The sequence below is a fragment of the Barbus barbus genome, assembly GCF_936440315.1.
Source record: "Barbus barbus genome assembly, chromosome: 12".
NCBI classification, from domain to species: Eukaryota; Metazoa; Chordata; class Actinopteri; order Cypriniformes; family Cyprinidae; genus Barbus; species Barbus barbus.
In genome coordinates, this window is record NC_136740.1 from 12,406,958 (window position 1) to 12,429,232 (window position 22,275).

The 22,275-nt window shown below is 36.4% G+C and overlaps 1 protein-coding gene across 1 annotated transcript in view; it reads left to right on the plus strand.

Annotated features, from left to right (window-relative positions):
• LOC306878341 (FH1/FH2 domain-containing protein 3-like) overlaps window positions 1-22,275 on the plus strand; it is a 189,688-nt gene that overhangs the window by 106,604 nt on the left and 60,809 nt on the right. The window contains exons 4-5 of the mRNA XM_079430621.1: window positions 2,154-2,221; window positions 7,535-7,640. Of these exons, the coding sequence (XP_079286747.1) occupies window positions 2,154-2,221; window positions 7,535-7,640 (174 nt within the window). The remainder of the gene's footprint in view (window positions 1-2,153; window positions 2,222-7,534; window positions 7,641-22,275) is intronic.

A 22,275-nucleotide genomic window follows, 5' to 3' on the forward strand; every position in this document is an offset into this window, starting at 1 on the left:
GACAAAGTTTGAGGGTGCACACGTTATATCTGAGGGAGCGCAGAGCCATGATCTCTATATATGGGAGAGCAAGCCTGCTGCAAGTGAGAGTCGTGCTGGCACCCTCTCGTATTACAATAATGCACTCTTGACATTTGCCATTAAAATAACTAATTTCAAAAACTGCCTCAAATGAACTATGAAAACGAGAATAAAATAGTACAAGATGCAATCCTTTTCTTATTGGTTAAAATGAACGGAGACTATTTTGTGTTTTTCCGTGGGTGCACGATCGGGGATCGGCGCCCATGCTGTCAGTCCATCCAAGATGTAGTTTGTTTCTTCATCTGAAAAGATTAGGAGAAATTTAGCATTTTTGCTCATCAGTGGATCCTCTGCAGCAAATGGGGGCCATCAAAATGAGTCTAAACAGCTGATAAAAACATCACAATAATGGTATTCCTTTAATTTTCTGTGCATTATTTTGTGACATTAGTGGTGACAGTAAGGTTAATGCTCTATCACTCTATCACCGTTAATGACATTAGTGGCACACTTCATCTTTAATATCTGTTTGATGAGCCCTGCATTCTACATATTGGTATTTGCAAGGGAAATATCATGGAAAACTGTTTTTTGCAAATCATATCTGTTGGGACTTTTACTGTGTAGTCTTTGCAATATTTACAAATATTTAGATGCAAGTTGGAATGAAAAATTCTGAATCTGAACAGGATCAGAACTTTGTGCAGCCCCCATGTGACTTTCTGTTCGAAATGAATGATGGTTTGTCATCTGTTTTTTGTTTTTTATACCATAAAATTCTGGCTTATATGTTAGAGAGAGGTCAAAATGCTGACTGTTTTGTTGTAAGAATGGTTGATTATAAGTGTATTTCACAGAAAAAAAGAACATGGTCCCTTTAAAAGAATGTTTACATTACTAAAAATGATTCGGTAATCTTGATCGCATGATTTGTAAACATTTGTTGAGGTCCACAACAGAAACATATGTAAACCACAGTGGTGTGGTCCTGTCAAACCCAACACAAAACCCTGTCGTTACTGTATATGAAAACAAGCTCTGAAAATGTGCCGGCAAATTATAAAGCCGAACCGGAAGAAAAATTCCTCTCTGGCACACAAACGCAAGACTTGAAATACTTGAGAATATTTATAAAATGGGTGGATGTGGTGCTCCTGTATGGAGTATTGTATTTCTGTAATTATTATCAATGAAACCTGTTAGCAGTTTCATCTCTTCCTGTCTTAGCGATTGGGGATTTAGAGAATTAAACTAGAGGAACTTATTTTCTCCGTACCGGGACCAGAATTCAATCAATAAAAGCCAAATGTGAGACAAATTGCCAGTTGGAAAGTAACTTTTTTAGGCTTACATGTTATGTGTCCACTATATATTATACATTTTATGCAGTTAATGCAAAGTACCATTGGCAGTTGTTGCAAAACTTTTTTGTACCTTTCTGACATACGGTGTAGATGACATTACTTTTGTATTATATTTGCTAGTTAATAGACTAGTATTCCTTCTCATATGCGTATCATAATGTACGCATGCAAAAGCTTGCATTGACACACACACAGACAGAGAGAGAGAGAGAGAGAGAGAGAGAGAGAGAGAGTTTGACATTCACAAACACACACTCAGCAGTGGGCAAGATTAAATTGGACTTTCAGGCTGCCAATATTGAGGTCGGAATGTTAATGAGAGTTCTCTATGGGGACACATTAAGAAAGAGAAATGGAGAGAGAGCACAGTATGTTGTGAGCTTCGGCCTGTGGTTTCCGTATACAGCTCCTCAGAGCCATCGATAAAGAGATAATCAAGGATACTGAGGGAGAGAGAGAGATGCGTCCCCATTATTTCATAGGTGCTGAGTCAGAGGCTAAGTCTAGCTACTGCACTAATGCACACAGACATTACTCTGCTCAACCCTGCCACACGCTGGCAGACTGAAGCACTGCCGTTTAAACAGTAAACACAATAACACAAGCACAGTTCTTTACCTGGGCTCCAAAGTGCTTGAGTTATAGAGCATATGTCCCCTTAATATATTAAAATTAGTCCAAAAGGCTCCATCTAAACTCACAAATGTTAGAAAGGAAAGTACATGAAGATTAACTCAAATCTCTTTTCCCTGTTTTCTCCTGCAGAAAAGCTCTACAATTCGACCGGACGTGAGCTGCGAAGAGCGTTGTTCTCTCTCAAGCAAATCTTTCAGGTAAGCTTTCCCACTTCGACTTAGCAATAGCGCAGAGCACCTGCTAATGTCTTTTGGTCAGCAGCACACGTGTGTGTCTGTGTTTTCATGCATGTTTCAGCTGTACGGCAATGCTGGAATTTCTCTCACTGCACAGAAATGACCAGATACCAAAGCTGGAGTCTCCATCATTGATTGATTTTAAAGCTGTGCTGGAAGCTACTGTTTTTTCTCTAGAGAAACCATGTCTGACCACCGCATTGTGTGTGTGCATGAGATTAAATGTCTTTCCACTAAAGTTTTAGCATTTTTAATGGCAAAAGCGCCTGCAACTTTCACACCTGTCAACAAGTGTGTAATTTAAAACTGCCAGAGGCTATGCATAAACACACAAAAATACTCCGGAGCAGAAACAAACATAAACATATTTGCTAGCTTTGTGAAAGCATATACACAATTTTGCTGGGAAAGCTACTGAAATGTAGCTTGTCAGGCTACAAACTACTCATAATTCATACTTGAACAAAAGTGAAGGTAACCTTTTTACGCTAAAAACTAATTAGCTACAATACAAAATGCTATAAAAATTAGCTAACTACATATGAAGCTAGATAAGAGCACACTATATGATTTAGAATTTAATAAGTGCTGGTGCAAAATGGGTATTTTGAACAAATTATTTCCTGAAGCAAATTAAAAATAACATGGCTAGGCAAATGATATGTTCAGATAATGTGTTCTTCTGGCATTCAAAATAAATTAATACTTGTGAAAAAAATCCTCTCACTTCTACCATGCACGCTCTGTTCTCTGCGGTGCCTCCTCCTAGCAACAAATTGCAGCCACTTCAAGCGCAAAATAGTTTAAGACATGCTTTTTTGGACGTTAAATAATGGCGCAAATGCCAGTAATTTGAAGAGCGCAAACGTTAGTAAAACACATTGCGTAATACTCTCCTCCCATAATTTTTGCATCTGAAAGGGAAACTCCTAGAAAAGCATATTGAATAAGGTCGGTGTACATGCCTTATCAGTGCTAATTCTTGGCATTTGCATCACATAACCAGATCTATGTCTTTTCCAATATAGTATACGGTACAGCATTGCAGTTGAGATGCAGAGAGTATGGGTATGAGTGCCAAGTAACACAAGTCACAATGAGGCCTCAAATAAGCTCAAAGACTTGTAGAAGCAAGCTAAAATGGCATGGTTGCTTCATAAAATGCTTTTTCATTTCATGGGTAGGGTTTAGTGTAGGTGGTATGTAATTTCAAATGTGATAGATCATTAACTTTTTAGCGCTTCTTATTGGACATTTAATTTTCAAATTACAGCGATGTTTACAACAACCAGATGAGGTTGTTTGAATGCACCTTTAGCATCACTCACTGGACATTTGTGACCCTGGACCACAAAACCAGTCTTAAGTCGCTGGGGTATATTTGTAGCAATAGCCAAAAATATATGGGTCAAAATTATTGATTTTTCTTTTATGCCAAAAATATATTATTAAGTAAATTAGTATATTAAGTAAAGATCATGAATGAAGATATTTTGTCAATTTCCTACTGTAAATATATCAAAACTTAATTTTTGCTTAGTAATATGCACTGCTAAGAACTTATTTATTCAGCTTTCAGGTGATTTATAAATATCAATTTTGAAAAATGTACCCTTATGGCTGGTTTTGTGGTCCAGGGTTGGATTTGACTATGAAAATTCAGCAAGGCAATATGATTTGTCAATGAGCTTGGGTTTATTGTAAAACATTGCAAATTAAAAAGGTGAGCTACAAAGTTGAAATATTTAGATTATGAGTGATATAAAGTCACAGTAACGACAAACAAAGTAATACAAGTCAAATTGTAAAATACAAAGTTGTAATTGTTAGCTATAAAGCTGCAATAGTGAGATTTAAAGTCAAAATTATGAGACATAAAGTCACACTTAGTGGAAACAAAGTCACAGTTGTGAGATATGTTGAATTTGTGAAATATACAGTCAAACTGTGAGATAAGTCACAATTACAAAAAGGCACAATTACAAGAAAGAAAGTTAAATATTTTTGAGACATAATAAAGTCAGTTTGTGAAATATATAGTTGCAGTTGTGGGAATTAAAATCACAATTCTGATACAAAAACTTACATATATTTAAATTAGCAGTGTTATGCAGCTATTGTTGGAAAAATGTATTTGGTACTGTTTAAGTTACACTGTTTTAAAAACAGCTGCTGCTTAATTGTTGTTTAGTTAGTTGCAGTGCTACTTTTTGTTAGCTACTCCCACAACTCTGACACACACACACACACACACACACACACAGCCAGGACTTGGACAGAATTCCAATTCAGCAGTTCCATATATTGAAACCGATCTCATAATCCTCCTAATCCCCCTGCATTTTAATCTAACATGTATGAATCACTTGAGAACATTATCTTTGAGCAGTCGTCTGATTGATCGCTTGACTCAGGAAGAATTGTGGTAAAAATTGCATTTTTCATGCTGTCGTGAATTTAAGTATATTTTGCATGTGCCGTAAAGTGCTTTCTCCAGACGTTGGCATACTGTGTCATTATAGACTGGCTGTGCCAATATAAATTCCACAAATCCAACACTCCTAATAATTTTCAGATTAGCCAATAGGGTGTGTCCATGCAAATCCCAAAGCAGAAGAAATAAGCAGGAGCCTGGTTCAGTTCCACACGACACACAGGACGGAGGAAGGTTGCATGCTGTAATCGGAGAATCAGTGAAGTGTGCCCAGCCGTGGGCCTGTGTGCGTGTGAGTGCCATAAATCAAGCGGAGACACGTACTGCTCCTTACACCTCTTCTACAGTGTGTTTAATGGACTCTTTACTGCAGGGAAGCAGTCGATCAGCACTTAGCAACCCAAATTTACTCAAGCCCAAACACAAAGGGTTTCCATGGGTAGGAAGTGAAAAGGATTTAAAACTGTAAGTGCTCAGTGAGGGAGATCTGGAGGAACTCTACAGGGACGATTACAAAACAGCTCTATAAAACAACACTCTGCAGAAGTGTGCTTAAATATCTCTGCAGCTTAGCTTTAAAATATATCATAAAGTAGGTGAAGTGCAGTAATTATATGATATATACTGTAAATAATTGTATTATATTGAATTGCTATATTTTATATGAATTTTAGATTAATACTGTATTCAAATTGCATAAGAAATTGTATATATAATTTGAATTTTAAAATTGTAATACAGTTTAATAGGTTAAAATTTTAAATGAATTGTTTTCTTTTATTTTTCTAATTTGACCTTTCAATCGTTCATAAAAGCATTTTGGGCTTCTTTTCAGGTTATTTTAAGAAGTTCCCAGCACCTGGTGGACAGAGAGTTTGCAGAACAATGCAACATGTGTTGGTGTAGGAGGGGGAACCTTTAGGGAGCGTAGAGAAAATGCTGACAGAGCGTTTGACAGATAGGAATTCATAAGCTTCAGTTGGGCTGTGTCAGTTTGAAATCAAGCCTATTTATGAAAACACAACTGGGCCTTTCTGCAATTCTCTTTGGTCACACTGAAAGTGTGTTGCAATAAAACACAATATTTTTGGTCACATTATGAAGTGTGATTTTCTTGATTTCTGTAGGATGTTTTAATTTCGAGATGCATCAATATATACAGTCATGGCCAAAAATATCGGCACCCTTGGTAAGTATGATCAAAGAAGGCTGTGAAAATCTGCATTGTTAATCCTTTTGATCTTTTATTTAAAAAATTCACAAAACTTGAACCTTTCATTGGATAATACAAATTTAAAATGGGGGGAAAATATCATAATTAAATAAATGTTTTTCTCTAATACACATTGGCCACAATTAACGGCACCCCTTTATTCAATACTTTTTGAAACCTCCATTTGCCAGTTTAACAGCTCTAAATGTTCTCCTATAATGCCTGATGAGGTTAGAGAACACATGACAAGAGATCAGAGACCATTCCTTCATCCAGAATCACTCCAGATCCTTCAGATTCCCAGCTCCATGACGGTGCTTCTTCTCTTCAGTTCACCTCACTCATTTTCTACAGGGTTCAGGTCAGAGGACTTGAATGGCCATAGCAGAAGCTTGGTTTTGTGCCCAGTGACCCATTTTTGTGTTCTTTTTGAGGTTTGTGTTTGGATTATTGTACAGTTGGAAGATCCAAACATAGCCCATTATAAGATTTCTAACAGAGTCAGTCACTTGTTGATTTTTTTATCTGTTGGTATTTGTTAGAATCCATGATGTCATGTGTCTAAACAAGATGTCCAGGACCTCCATCAGAAATATAGGCCCACAACATCAAAAATACAGCAGTATATTTCATTTTACACATGGGGTACTTTTTATCCCTGTGTTCACCAAACCCATCTTGAGTGTTTGCTGCTAAAAGCTCATTATTTAGTTTCGTCTGACCATAGAAGCCAGTCCCATTTGAAGTTCCAGTCGTGTCTGATAACTGAATATGCTGGAGTTTGTTTTTGGATGAGCTTGGAGAATTTTTCTTGAATCCCTCCCGAACAACATGTGATGTAGGTGCTGTTTGACAATTTTTTTTAAGGTTTTCTGACCCCGAGACTCAACTATTTTCTGCAGTTCTCAAGCTGTGGTCCTTGGAGAGTCTTTAGCCACTCAAACTCTCCTCCTCACCGTGCTTTAGGACGATATAGACACACGCCCTCTTCCAGGCATATTCTTTACATTTTATGTTGATTGGAAATTATTAATTATTGCCCTGATGGTGGAAATGGGAATTTTCTCTGCTCTAACTCTATCTTAAAGCTCAATTATCTTTTGCTGCACATCAGAAATATATTGTTTGGTTTTTCTCATTGTGATGGATGAATAAGGGAATTTGGGCTTTGTTTTCCTTCCTATTTATATTTCTGTGAAACAGGAAGCCATGGCTGGATAATTTCATGTTCATAATCACCCTGGAGTGCTCAAAATTGTGAATATGAATGGGAATATACTTCAGAGATATTTTACTCATAAGACTTTCTAGGGGTGCCAACAATTGTGTCCAACGTGTATTTGAGAAAAACATTTATTTCATAATGATATTTTCCCCATTTTAAATTCTTATTATCCAGTGAAAGGTTAAATTTTTGTGAATTTTTTAAATAAAAGATCAAAAGGATTAACAATGCAGATCAATTTTCACAGCCTTCTTTGATCATATTTACCAAGGGTGCCGATATTTTTGGCCATGACTGTATATATTTTTCTCCACAACCTTTGTTGAGTCTATGTAGATTCTGTGTTTCTTCTGGGTATTCCGTAAATACATTGAGTTTCTGCTGCTTGTGTTTCTCTTGCAGGATGATAAAGATCTGGTGCACGAGTTTGTGATAGCTGAAGGACTCACATGTCTTATTAAAGTGGGAGCTGAGGCTGACCAAAACTACCAGAACTACATCCTCAGAGGTACCACATCACCACACATGAATATATGTGATTCATTTTTTAAACAACTACCAAACATTTAAAACAAGCACTTTAGATGTTCAAACGTTTGGGGTCAGTGAGTTAAAAAAGAAAAAAAAAATAATAATACTTTTATTCAGCAAGAATGCATTAAACTGATCAAAAGTGACAGTAAATTGTCAAATCAATTCCATTTTAAAAACTTTGGATTCATCAAAAAAAAAAGCATTAGTTTCCACAAAAATATTAAGCAGCACAACCTTTTTCAACATTAAAATTAATAAGAAATGTTGAGCTCCAAATCAGATTAGAATGATTTCTGATGGATCATGTGATGCTGAAGACTGCTGAATATTCAGCAGTGCTCCGTCACAAGAATGAATTACAATTTAAAATATCTTAAAATGGAATACATTTTAAATTGGAATAATATTTCACATTGTGTTTACTGTATTTTTACCCCCCCCCCCCACACACACAAAAAAAAAAACTAAACAAAATAAAACGTACAGACCCCAAACTTTTGAACAATTATATATGTTTTTATTGAAACATTCTAATATAATAATCATTTGCGAGTGACAGTTCAATTTAACTGCTGAATCAGAATTTTGAATTGATTTCCTGAAATGGAAAGTTTCAGCTGATTTATGGAAATTAATTAAACTAAATAAAATTTTGAATTGTATTTATTGATTTATTAATCTATGTTAAGACAGAGATTGCGAGTCTCAGAACAAGGAAAGATTGTGAAATTAGTCTGCATTAAACTGCATTAAAATAATTATGATATTAATATTATATAATAAATGTGAATATATTGTTAAAATTCAGTATATATCTACAAACTTAATTTACAGCGTCGGCAGAATTGTAAGTTTAAAATTGTAAGGTTAAAAGTAATAAAATGAATAGATTTAAAATGATAATGGTAAATGCTTTTAACTATATGGTTTTGAATTAGAGTTCACTGAAATGTCTGTTGTGACTGTCTTTACATTATACCACATTATAACTCCCAGTGATGTGACTACAAACCACTAATACTACACCACAGTACCAAACACCTATACGTCCAAACCACATCACAAGGAGTTAAATTACTATAACATAATAAATCTTAGAGTTAGGCACCAAATATTTTCTACCCAGCACTATTAATTGGCAATAAAGCATCAGAATGTCTTCTTTTCCTCAGAGGGAGGGGTGCCAGGGGGTTGCTGAAATTCGGTTTACGATCTGCAACATCCTGCCAGGCCTTTTTTATTGGGCATTTAAGCATGTGGGCCCTGCCCTCTCGCAGTCGGCTGTGAAATACGGATGACCTCTCGGGGAGGGTTTCCAGGCCCCTTTAGACCTCCCCATTGGCCTCCAACCTCATCCCCAGGCAGAGGAAGCTCGTAGTGGCCTGTTAACATGCCTGACTTTTCACCTCACATGCATGGGGAGAATAAATTTACCAGGGCAACCAGGAGCAATGCGTTTGTTGATGGCAATTATTGGGGTCAATGAACGGTGTGGGTGATGGTGAATTTCTGTGCTTGTTTTGTTTGCGAATACGCACACGAGTGGTTACATCTGGGTATCTGAAGCATATGCGTGGGGTATACTCGTATGTTTAAGCTTGAGGGTTTCAGCTTCCATTTTTAAAAGCTTGTTTGTGCATGTGGGTGGCGGGGCGTCTGTGTGTATACAAATGTGTAGACAAATACACAAAAGCAGAACATTACATTATAGCCATATGACGTGCTGTATTTACTGGATGCATTGTTAGGAATCTAGTGTAAGCTGCTCTGGTCTGTTATTATTTTTATTCCTCACTTTGAATAGCTATAACTTAATAAAATAAAAAATCCCAGAACTTTGAATGCATAAAGGGTCTGTGGCTAGTTGGATGTTGTTTAATTATGGGATTGATGGAATGTATGGTCACCCAGAAATTATTCAGAATTTCAGCTACACTATGCCATTTTTAATGTAAAGACTTCACATGCAAGTCTCTTTCCTCATGGGAAACAGAAATCAACCACATAATTCATATTCAATCAGCTATATCAGTAAATTTTTTATAAGAAATGAACAGATAAATCAATAATTCAATTTTATCTATCTATCTATCTATCTATCTATCTATCTATCTATCTATCTATCTATCTATCTATCTATCTATCTATCTATCTATCTATCTATCTATCTATCTATCTATCTATCTATCTCTATCTATCTATAGTATCTCAGAGAAATGAGTACACCCCTCACATTTTTGTAAATATTTTATTATATCTTTTCATGTGACAACACTGAAGAAATTACACGTTGCTACAATTTTAAAGTAGTGAGTGTACAGATTGTATAACAGTGTAAATTTGCTGTCCCCTCAAAATAACTCAAGTTCAAGTTTATTTCTATAGCGCTTTTTACGATACAATCCGTTGCAAAGCAGCTCTACAGGAAATTAAGTTTCCACAATATATTTATATATTGCAGAACCTTAATATATTTAACTTATGGCAAAATTTGGTAATTCTGTATGTTGTCTGAGTGTTTGCATCCTCTGAGGTCCTCTGAGGGGTTGGCATCATCTTTTCTCAGGTGTTCGGTCATCTCAGATCATTTAAGGGTTGGATCAAGACTGAAGCTTCTGTAATTCCTAGTTACAGCCCGTGGCAGAAACAGAGAAAGAAATAGAGACATAATTACCGTAGCTGCTGTTCCATCCAAGCAAAATGATTTGTTCAACCCAAGCTAAAGAATAATAATGTACATTTGATCAGATATAACTGCAGTACAAGATTATAAGATGCATTATGTGAATGCTTGGCTAAAGAGATGTGTCTTTAATCTAGATTTAAACAGAGAGAGTGTGTTTGAACCCCGAAAGTTATCAGGAAGGCTATTCCAGAGTTTGGGAGCCAAATGTGAAAAAGGTCCAAATTAGGTCCTCCAGGACCGAATTTGGACAGCCCTTCCCCAATTCATTCATGACAGGCTGCATGGATGGGCAGGGAGTTTTTACCCAAAACAGAACCTTACCGCCAATCCAAAGTCAAGTCAAGTCACCTTTATTTATATTATTTATATTGTATTTAACAATACAAATCGTGTCAAAGCAACTGCACAATTTCACATTAGGAAAATAGTGTGCCAATAATGTAAAATGACTAAGATTAAACACTCAATTTTCAGTTAAAGGCATTTCATTATTGAATTCATTCATTGTCCAGCTCAGTTCAATTAAAATAGTGCCTGTGCAATCAGGTGGACGATATCGCTGGAAATGAAGTGTCCCCAAATAAGCAAGCCAGAGACGACAGTGGCAAGGAACCAAAACTCCATCGGTGACAGAATGGAGAAAAAAACCTTGGGAGAAACCAGGCTCAGTCGGGGGGCCAGTTCTCTTCTGGCCAAACGAACCAGCAGTTTGTTCCAACTGCAGCAAAGTCAGAGTTTAAGGGCTCAACTGGTTCCAGTGGTCTTTTCCCAATGGCTATCTAGGTAGTGGGGTCCTCAATGGGGATCTGTCTCTGGGGCTCATCTAGGTGTCCTGGTTTCCGCTGACGTTCATGGCTGTAGAGGTCGTCTCTGGGTGCTGATCCACCATCTGATCTGGATACGAACTGGATCTGGTGACTGCAGTGTCTATCTGGGCTGGATACGGACTGGATCGGGTGGCTACGGAGACCTCGGAATAAGAGAGAAACAGACTAATATTAGCATAGATATCTTCTTATACGATGTAATAAGTACACCGTGTGTTATGGGAAGTGTTTCCGGTTTCGGTTGACCTAATTAATGCAGCCTGACAATCCTTTAACGGATTTGAATATTAGAAGCGTAATAGTGTGTTATGTGTATGCCAGGTTAAAGAGATGGGTCTTTAATCTAGATTTAAACTGACAGAGTGTGTCTGTCTCCCAAACAGTGTTAGGTAGATTGTTCCAGAGTTTGGGCGCTAAATAGAAAAAGGATCTACCACCCACAGTTGATTTTGATATTCTAGGTATTATCAAATGGCCAGAGTTTTGAGAACGTAATGGACGTGGAGGACTATAATGCGATAAGAGCTCGCTCAAGTACTGAGGAGCTAAACCATTCAGGGCTTTATAAGTAATTAACAAGATTTTAAAATCTATACTATGTTTAATAGGGAGCCAGTGCAGTGTTGACAGAACCGGGCTAATGTGGTCATACTTCCTGGTTCTAGTAAGAACTCTAGCTGCTGCATTTTGAACCGTCTGTAGTTTGTTTATTAAGCATGCAGAACAACCGGCCAATAAAGCATTACAATAATCTAACCTTGAGGTCATAAACGCATGAATTATCATTTCTGCATTTGACATTGAGAGCATAGGTCTCAGTTTAGATATATTTTTAAGATGAAAAAAAGCAGTTTTACAAATGCTAGAAACGTTGCTGTCAAAGGAGAGATTGTTATGAAATAGCACACATAGGTTCCTGGCTGATGCCGAAGAATTTACAGAGCAGCCATCAAGTGTTAGACAGTGTTCAAGTTTATTACTTTTGGGGGTTTTAGGTCCGATAATTAACACCTCTGTTTTTTCAGAATTTAGCAGTAAGAAATTACTCGTCATCCAGTTTTTTATATCGACTATGCATTCCATAAGTTTCTCAAATTGGTGTGTTTTACCGGGCCGCGAAGAAATATAGAGCTGAGTATCATCAGCATAACAGTGAAAACTAACCCGTGTTTCCTTATGATATTTCCCAAGGGTAACATGTAAAGCGTGAAAAGTGACGGCCCTAGTACTGAGCCTTGAGGTACTCCATACTGCACTTGTGATCGATATGATACCACTTCATTCACTGCTACGAATTGATGGCGGTCAGATAAGTATGATTTGAACCATGCTAATGCACTTCCACTAATGCCAACAAAGTTTTCTAGCCTATTCAAAAGAATGTTGTGATCGATAGTGTCGAACGCAGCGCTAAGATCCAGTAGCACTAATAGAGAGATACAACCATGATCGGATGATAAGAGGTCATTTGTACTCTAATGAGAGCAGTCTCAGTACTATGGGATGGTCTAAATCCTGACTGGAAATCCTCACAGATATCATTTTTCTCTAAGAAGGAATATAATTGTGAGGATACTACCTTTTCAAGAATCTTTGACAGAAAAGGGAGATTCGAGATCGGTCTGTAATTAACTAGATCTTTGGGGTCAAGTTGTGGTTTTTTAATGAGAGGCTTAATAACAGCCACTTTAAAGGTTTTGGGGACATATCCTAATGACAATGACGAATTAATAATAGCCAAAAGAGGATCTATGACTTCTGGAAGCACCTCTTTTAGTAGTTTAGATGGAATAGGGTCAACATTAGATGGAATGTTGTTGGTTTAGCTGATTTAACAAATTTATACAATTCTTCCTCTCCTATAGTGGAGAGTGAGTGGAACTGTTCCTCAGGGGATCTATAGTGCACAGATTTTTTTGATCTATAGTGCAATCTGATGCGATACTGCAGTTGACGGCTGCATGGTTACAATTTGATCCCTAATAGTATCGATTTTGGAAGTAAAATAGTTCATAAAGTCATCACTGCTGTGCTGTTGGGAAATGTCAATATCTGTTGATGCTTTATTTTTTGTTAATTTTGCCACTGTATTAAATAAATACCTGGGGTCGTAAGAACCATACCGCCAATCCAAACTGTATGCTAAGTGTCAGTTATTTTGACGATAGTGGTCCTGACAGAATTCTTTTTTATTTTTTTTACCCCAAACTTTTAAATGGTTTTTATGTTTTTTGATTGTTTGTTGGAGCAAAAAGCTTCATGAATTCTGTCTTCATGCTCTGTGGGAGAGCTCAAAGTGATTTCTTTACTGGCCGCTACTTGTTTATAGTCAAAGCAGTTGGATTTACAGGGTCAGGGACTGATGACAGACACCTAAACACTAAATCCGCATGTTGAGACTTACTGGCAGTCTGTATGATTTACAGCCTGTCCGCAATGACAGCGGCTTTCTGTAACACAAAAACAAAGTTACACATTACTCCCCATAGTATAATATTTCAGCTAGCCCAAAATGGAAATACATATTTATGCATTTAAAGGAACGACTGGTACAGCAGTTATACTAGACCTTCCCTACAGAACGTCAAAGTCTTTTTCTCAATGTGATAGTTCTTCAGGTGCTTTATATAGTGAAATAGGCAGTACCAGCGTGGCTATTCCTTTTTAGACTTCCACATTTTATTTCCTAGTTTCCACACCCATATGATTCATACTGCTGCTATGCTTTTATGGACTCTCAGTAAGTCTCTGCACACCTTTGGGTAACAGGATGCCATAATTATCTCAAACTGAGCCTGCATGCTTCTCTTAAGGTTTGTCGTGCATCCTTATATTTGCAACTAAATAAAACACACAGTTGAAATGAAGTTGCATTGTTTTGGGGGGACCTGATTTCAGTGTGTTTACTTGCAATCAGTGCTTGTGCCCTGGTTATAGGTTTGAACCCACATTGACACAAACAACCCAGTTGATTAAGACGCCAAATGCCAAACTCCCATCTGGGACAGGGCGAAACTGAAAGAGAATGAGAGATACAGTGAGAGAGATCAAGAGGATGATGATGATGACAATCTGTCTAAATGATAGCTTCAATCCATTCCTGCTCATTTGCACTTTGTTTACTTCATTTGTCTCTGTTTTTGGTGTTTTTGTGCGAGTTGGTTGTTTGTTTGGAATGGATTGGTCTGGCTGTGGGAAAGAGCTGCTGTTGTAGACTCTCTTCTCTGCAGCATGGCTGTAACCTGGCTCACAGATGACCTAGTTTCTCATGACAAGAAGAAGAAGCACATGCTGCGGTGATCTTTTCTTTCCAATGTTCTTTTGGGGAACATGCACACATGTATACTGCAGACCACATTGAAAATGTGTTATTTGTTCATCAAAAAAAAAAAAAAATGGTTTGTAGACTGAAAGTTTTGGTGACATTTAACATGTTTAAAGCTCCACTCAGCAGTTTAGTTTTTGTTGCGCTGGCTGATAAGGCATTTCCGTCTAACACATACTGACACCTAGTGGTGTGGATGTAGTACATGAACAAAGTTTTTTGGTTACTGATGCCATTGTAGAAATGCAGTATTTACAGTCAACTATTATTATTATAATTTTTTTTTATATATATGAGCAACAGTATCTAATAAACTTAAAGGGATAGTTCAACCAAAAATTTAAATTCTGTTATTAATTCCTTACGCTTATGTTGTTCCAAACCCGTTAGACCTTCGTTCATCTTTGTAACACAAATTAAGATATTTTTGATGAAACCGAGAGCTTTCTGACCCTACATAGACAGCATCGCAACTGATACGTCCAAGGTCCAGAAAGGTAGTAAGTTAAAATAGTCCATGCGACATCAGTGGTTCAACCTTAATTTTATGAAGCTATGAAAATGCATATAAATAAATACATATAAATAAATGTAGAACTTTTAACTTAGTGATTGCTATCAGGATGGACAAAAGCATCTGCTAAATGACAAAAGTAAAAAGTAAAGAGTGTAAAGACCATCAACTCTACCGTGCGACTCCACCGGGCAGGGACACCGGCAAGGGATAGAAGTATCGCTTTTTATTTTAGTTTTTTCATTTATATGTTTATTATTGAAATGTTGTTATATGCATGTGTCAATTTTATTTAATTTCTTTATTTTCTTAAATATGTGGGTATATAGTATTTATAGAGTTGTAACTTTTAGTTTTAGTTACGTTTTCTTATTTGTAAGTCGCTTTGGACAAAAGTGTCTGCTAAATGACAAAAGTAAGTAAAGTAAGGATGTGAAGAGACCTTCAACCAGCATAACAAAATTTTTTTTTTTTTACATAATCACCTACCCTGCCTTTAATTTGTGTTTTGAAGATGAACGAAGATCATACGGGTTTGTAATGAGATGAAGATGACGAATTAATGACAGCATTTTCATATTTTTAGGTGAACTGACCCTTTAAGAATAAAGCAAGTTTTCGAATGGTCATGTGATCTCAAAATGGCTGCCCTCAATGAGGCGCCCGGGTTCATGTAGAATAAAACAGAAAATTGTAGGCATTTTAAGGCTGAAATACATTACACAACTTTTGCCCAAATTTTCCCCCACCTTTTACAGTTTGAAAAAGTTGACGATAGTTGACAAATGTCGAAGTCAGTCTGCAAATTTTCCAAAGTTTGAGTTGACAGAATTCACAAATTTCAGTCTGTTTTTTTAGCTTCAGACCTATGATACCATTCAGTCAGGGGATATCAAACGTTTGATATTTTGAGCCGATTTAACACACATACAGTATTGTTTCAATTTGTCATTTGTCATGTAGCAATGAGGCACGTTTCTGCATTTGTTTGTTGTGTTTGGAACAACTTGAAAGTCTAGTTGTGTATGATCCTCAGTCGTTTAGTGTATGATGCCCAGTTTTCTTTGTAACCATTTACAAGTCTGCAAGTGAATGATGCCTAGTGTTTTCAAATTTGTTCAGATTTTAAAAGTTTGGTGTGTATTATCACCTTTATCCAAAACGACTAATTTTGCATTTACAAAGTATACATTTTATCAGTTCCTGCGTTCCCTGGGAATCAAACCTATGACTTTGGCTTTGCTAGCGCCATTCTCTCTATTTCTAAGCACAAATGCAGCACATGCACGCATTTAAACATGCATTTGTCTATGCAGATCCACATCTTCTCTTGGGGGAATATGACATATCATGGTGAGATAAGTCTGCTCTTCTGCTGGGCCACTCTTGTTGGCTGCTTTGAGCACCTGGGGGATCGTTGATAGGAATACTAGAGGCCTGAGATTTCAGCGCCATCACTTCAAGCCAAGCGCATGAAAAATTGAGAAGTTGGGTCAGTGCCACAGTGTAAATCTGGGTTTACATCTTCCCTCTTAACACACTCTGTGCTCTGTCCAACACATTTGCACGCTTATGATCCTATTTTGCTCTGTCCGTGAAAAATCAAGACGGCTGATTACATTCAGACAGGCTGAACGTAAAATGTTAACCAGGTAGAGTGCGGTCCAGTAAGACCACATAGAAAATCTGTAAACTATTATAAAATTATAAAATCAATACTTTTCAGAAATTAAACTAATCAGAAGTGACAGTAAAGACTTTTACATTGTTACAAAAAATAATAAATGCTGTTCTATTGAAGTTTCTATTCATCAAATAATCCTGGCAAGAAAAAAGGATTGTGGTTTCCACAAAACTATGAAGCAGCACAACTGTTTTCAACATTGATAATAACGAGAAATGTTTCTTTGGCACCAACTCACCATAATAGAATGATTTCTGAAGGGTCATACTGAAAATTGCCGTCACAGGAATAAATTAAATTTTCAAATATTTAAAATATGTCATAAGTGTCAATTTTTCAAAATTGAGATTTCTACATCATCTGAAAGCTGAATAAATAAGCTTTCCATTGTTGTATGGTATGTTAGGATAGGACAATATTTGGCTGAGATACAAATCTGGAATCTGAGGGTGCAAAAAAATCGAAATACTCAGAAAATCGCCTTTAAAGGTGTCTAAATGAAGTGCTTAGCTATGCATATTACTGTTCAAAAATTAAGTTTTCATATATTTACGGTAGGAAATTCACTAAATATCTTCATTGATCATGATCTTTGATGATAAAATCTAATGATTTTTGGCATAAAAGAAAAATGTATCATTTTGACCCATACAATGTATTTTTGTCAATTGCTACAAATATACCCCAACAACTTGAGACTTGTTTTGTGGTCCAGGGTCACACATAATTTTTTTTTTAATTATTAAAATTATTATTATTTTTAAATAATTATATTTCACAACACTAGTATACTGTATTTATACTGTATTTATGATCAGATATATGCAACATTGGTGACTTTCAAAAACCGACCTCAAACTTCTGAACAGCAGTGTGTGTGTGTTTGTGTGTTTGTTTGATTGATTGATTGATTGATTGATTACATATTTATACGTATTTATTTAAGGGTTTATTTATACTTTTAATAAATGTACATTTAAATTAAATTATTACTTTGACAATGTTATTATTATTATTATTTGTAATAGAAAAAAATTTATATACAATCAGACTACTTTCAGTAGTAGTCACACAGAATGGAAATGTGTCCAGTGTTGTACATTTTATTAATTGGTGGTGCATTTTTGTGATTCACTAAATATGTGCTCCTCACATTTAAAACTTTAGCACATATCTCACCATTTTATTTCACTGTTTGATCGTGGATATGAAGCGTCAGAACTTTCAGTTCCCATATAAAATCCCTACTAAAACACACACACACCCTCCCCATTTAGTGTCCCTCTGTGAGCTGAATTCGGCCCTGTGATTGAGGCCCCTCTCACGTGTGCCTCGAGGCAGGAGGCCTCTCAGTGGCTGCCGTCCTTTCCTAGACCTGAGGGAGCTTTTCCCCTATAACCCCATCACAGTGGCTGAGCCTGGGGTCCCACAACCATCTGGACTCTACCAAAGCGGCAGATCAGCCCAGATAAATTTTATGAATGAAAGGATGGAAGTGAAATTAGCAGGAAGAGAGCATGAGACTTTTATGACTCCATTTCTGATGACAGAGTTACGAAGTGCACTAGTAGGCAGTTAACATCAATGGCCATATTTCTAACTCCCTAAAGTCCCTGAAAGCCAGTTCTGCCCTCAAATCACCATCCTTGTGGTTTACAAATAGATATGCTATTAAATTGATTTGAAGTGTCCATGTAAGCTTTTCTTGTAAAATGTGTGATATTGAGTAAAGGGCCTTATGGTCAACATAGAAAATGAGTGAAAATATTTATTATTTATATAAAACCCCACCATGTTGTTTAAGAGAACAAACTTTTGGGTTGCAAGAAAACTTACGTTCTCTTAGATAAGAAGTAAAAATACTGACATTGTGCTCATAATAATGATAAACACTCCTTTTTCCTCATTTCAACTAACAATAAAAAAAAAAAAGTTTTATATTTAATTAAGAATAACCACACTGAATCAAACCAAACACTCCCCAAACCAGACCAGTCCTTGTGACATGCCTGTTAGTACACTAAAATAACAGAGGCTGCCTTGTAGCCTGAACCTGGCCGAGAGAGACAGAGATGAATCAGGCCATGACTCTTGGTGATTTTAAATCATGTGAGGGCCAGAGAACTGCTCCCTTACCAGCCCTAAGTCTCCCTCACCCTGTCCAGCTATCACAGAGATGTTTATGGAAAAGAGATTCATGCTGATGATATTTGTGTATGGTGTATTGTTTGAAAGATGGCACAGCACTATAAGTAGCTACATTTCGACTTTAAATTTGATTTCTGTTTGCATAGTACAGTGTGTTTCACACAATATGATTTATTACAAACAAGTGACCGTCAGTGTGAATTTTTACAGTTTCTTTGTTTTAGTCATAGTTTTGGTATTTTGCCAGAAATATCCTTTGAATGTAGTCATGCCATATTCATTCATTTCAGTCTATTTTACTCTGTTTGACTGAAATGGATTGCAAATTTAGTTACACAACACTTTAATTAATGTTAAACAAAGATAATGAGAAAAAGAATCAAAGATTCATAGTTTGGTCTGTCAATAATTCAGATATTTAAAAAACAAATGTTTGAACATTTAACCATTTCAACACACAAAAAATTTATTTAAATTCTTCAACCCAGCAATGTACTTCAGCAACACAGCATGAGTATTTTACAGTGGCTTAGCCAATTATAATCAAGAAATGGAACTATCAAATAGTGTAATTTTAGTTTTAGTTCGCTGAAATTAGGTGGAGGTTTTTCTCATGCAGTAGCTCTGCATTAAAGGAATAGTTCACCCAAAATTAATACCCATGGCTCCTGACAATATATTTAGTTCTTATGAAGCAAAATGATCTGTCTGTGCAAGAAACCGAACATTATTTACAACATTATTACATGTAATCCGTAGCCTGAAAGCTGACAATCCGAGTGATGCCTGGTTTGGAAGATAATCATTCTTTTGAACTGGTTCTTTTTAGTGAACTGGGTGAATCGTTATTTTTAACCATCTTCTTCATTATCATGTATATATGCTGTATGGTTAACCGGATAGGTGGAGGTTTTTCTCATGCAGTAGTCTAGACTGTGTTCCAGGAGGGAATCTCCAGAACTGGCACAACCGCAACAACAGAACCCAGCTCCATGTTCTCATAACAAGTTCCCAGGAGAAGAAGAGCACATATTTTCCACATATACTCACATATAGTCGTCAAGAACTTTCCATTTCCCTTTGAATCAAACTATTTTTTTTTCTTTATAGCACATTTTAGAAATCTCTCTCTAATTTCAAGGTCATTTGGATCAGTATTTGTTTTTTCTGTACTCTAGTGTCTGCTTACAGAGATAGTTGAATTTTAATGTAATGCTTTATGTGTCAGATGAAGGCTTTCCCATTTCTTGGTAGAGATGACATTTTCTTGAGAAATGATGACCTCATGAGGTCAATGTCAATATATGGGAGGGGATCCTAAATAGTGCAGTCCAGCCCTTGCACCAGGCCTCCTCTGAGCCTTGCTGAAGGGTTTCCCCTCTCTCCAAGACTTAGAATCACACAGCCAAAGCACAGACGAAACAAGACCTGTTGGATAGCTGCCAAACACAGCAAACCACTGCAGATTCTCTACTGCTTGCAGAACACGTGACTTAATGGTTTCAAGGTTCAAATCGCGTTTCAAACACTTCGTAAATGAACAGTTCACTCAAAAATTTAACTGTAGTCATTTACTCACCCTCATGTCTCCTCAAACCTGTTTAATTTTCTTTCTTTCATGGGAAACAACAACAAAACAAACTTTTTTGATTAATATATTGGTCAGGTTTTTTTTTTTAAATAGCAGTTACAAACAACAACAACAAAAAGTGATCTAGAATTTTCAAGTTGAAACAGTTTCACAAAAGCACCATAAAAGTGTCATAAAAGTTGTCCTTATTGCTTGTGCGCTATTTACTAAGTTTTCAGAAGCATGCTAGAGCATTTTGTGAGAATTAGACATAAATTTAGGGTACTTTTCACAGAATAAAAAGTAAATATATAAGACGGAAAAATATATTTTAATACTCTTGTGTTCTCTCGAAAAACTTTGCATTTGCTTACAAGATGTCTGTGCTCTCCTTTAAGTTCATTCACAAAACTTTTGTGATGCAACCAATTTTTTTCCCATCACAATGTCCCCTCAGGAGCACCGTAGCAATGTTCAATTTGTGAATGAATCCTTCTTTTGAAAGAATTGTTCATCCGGTTCACAGAAAATAGTCTGAATGACTGACTGAATTAATTCACAAATCAAAATACATAAACTTGAATGTAAAAATAACATTTACTGATACTGGTCCTGGTGGTTCCACCAGTTTTGTCTGAATTTATTCATTTATTTAAAAACAAAATAATCATTAAAATGTAATATATCCACTACCATTCAAAAGTCTGGGGTCTGTAAGGTTTGGTAATGTTTTTAAGTCTGTAATGCTCACCAAGGCTGCATTTATGTGATCAAAAAATTTCTAATATTATGAAATATTATTACAATTTAAGATTACTGTTTTATATTTGAATCTTAAATGAATCTTAAAAACTGCAGTCCCCTTTCATTGTAATTGCATAAGGAAAAAAAAGACCAATAGATTTTTTTTAAAGTCCCTCTAGAATTTTGAAAAACAGTCTTCCCAAAGGGAATCCTTTCTTGTCTTATCGAAACATAAACCTCCAACAAAAAAACAAACATCCTGGGTTCTTTCTTTTCACTTTTTCATCAGCCTTTGTGCTTTAGATGGCGTTCGCGTGAATCGATAGAAAAACATCCAGAGCATCAAAGCAAAAACAGTCTTTAGTCATTAAAGACTTCCGCCGTGTGTGTATATTATTGTGATGAATAACACGGGTCAAGTCCATTTCTGTATAAAGTGTTTACCAGAAATGCCATCTATTTTTACCATTAGACTTAATTACACATAAGCTCTTGCCAAGCATGAGCAACCCAGAAAAGCAGTGTAGAGTCACAATAAATAAGACTTCCTCTCTTATCCTTTTGTTTTCTTTCAACATAAGTTTGTTCTAATGATCCCGTGACGCCATTAACTTCCTGATTAGATTAAAGAGAGTGTGGTGATTGGAAACATACATCTGGAACAGGAGGGCATATGACACTCTCTGGACTGTGTGTGGCAGCAGCGCTTTTGTTAGCATCTGTTGGAGTCTGTTTACTCTGTTGGGAACACTGTGAATGGCTGCGGCTAAGTCAGTGTGACTTTAGATCCAGAGCCTCTGTCAAGGCTATGAAGGTTACCCTCAGTTTAGCTTGGTTTGGCCCCACCTGACTGACCTACATTCTGACGGACCTGCTCCAAACGGACCCACACCATGTGCCTGAAAGTTTCCTTAACGTTGCAAGACACAGTGTTAGCATATGTGCTAAATTTTCCTTAACATCAGGCCCACACAGAATCTATGCACGCAGAATCAAGCGATTTCCACAGAGTATGTGTTTGTTAATATTTTTGGCTTATGTGATTATGATGCTGTTCAGTACATCTTACCATGGGTTTTCAAGAACTTCTAACCGAAATAAGCTCAAAAGA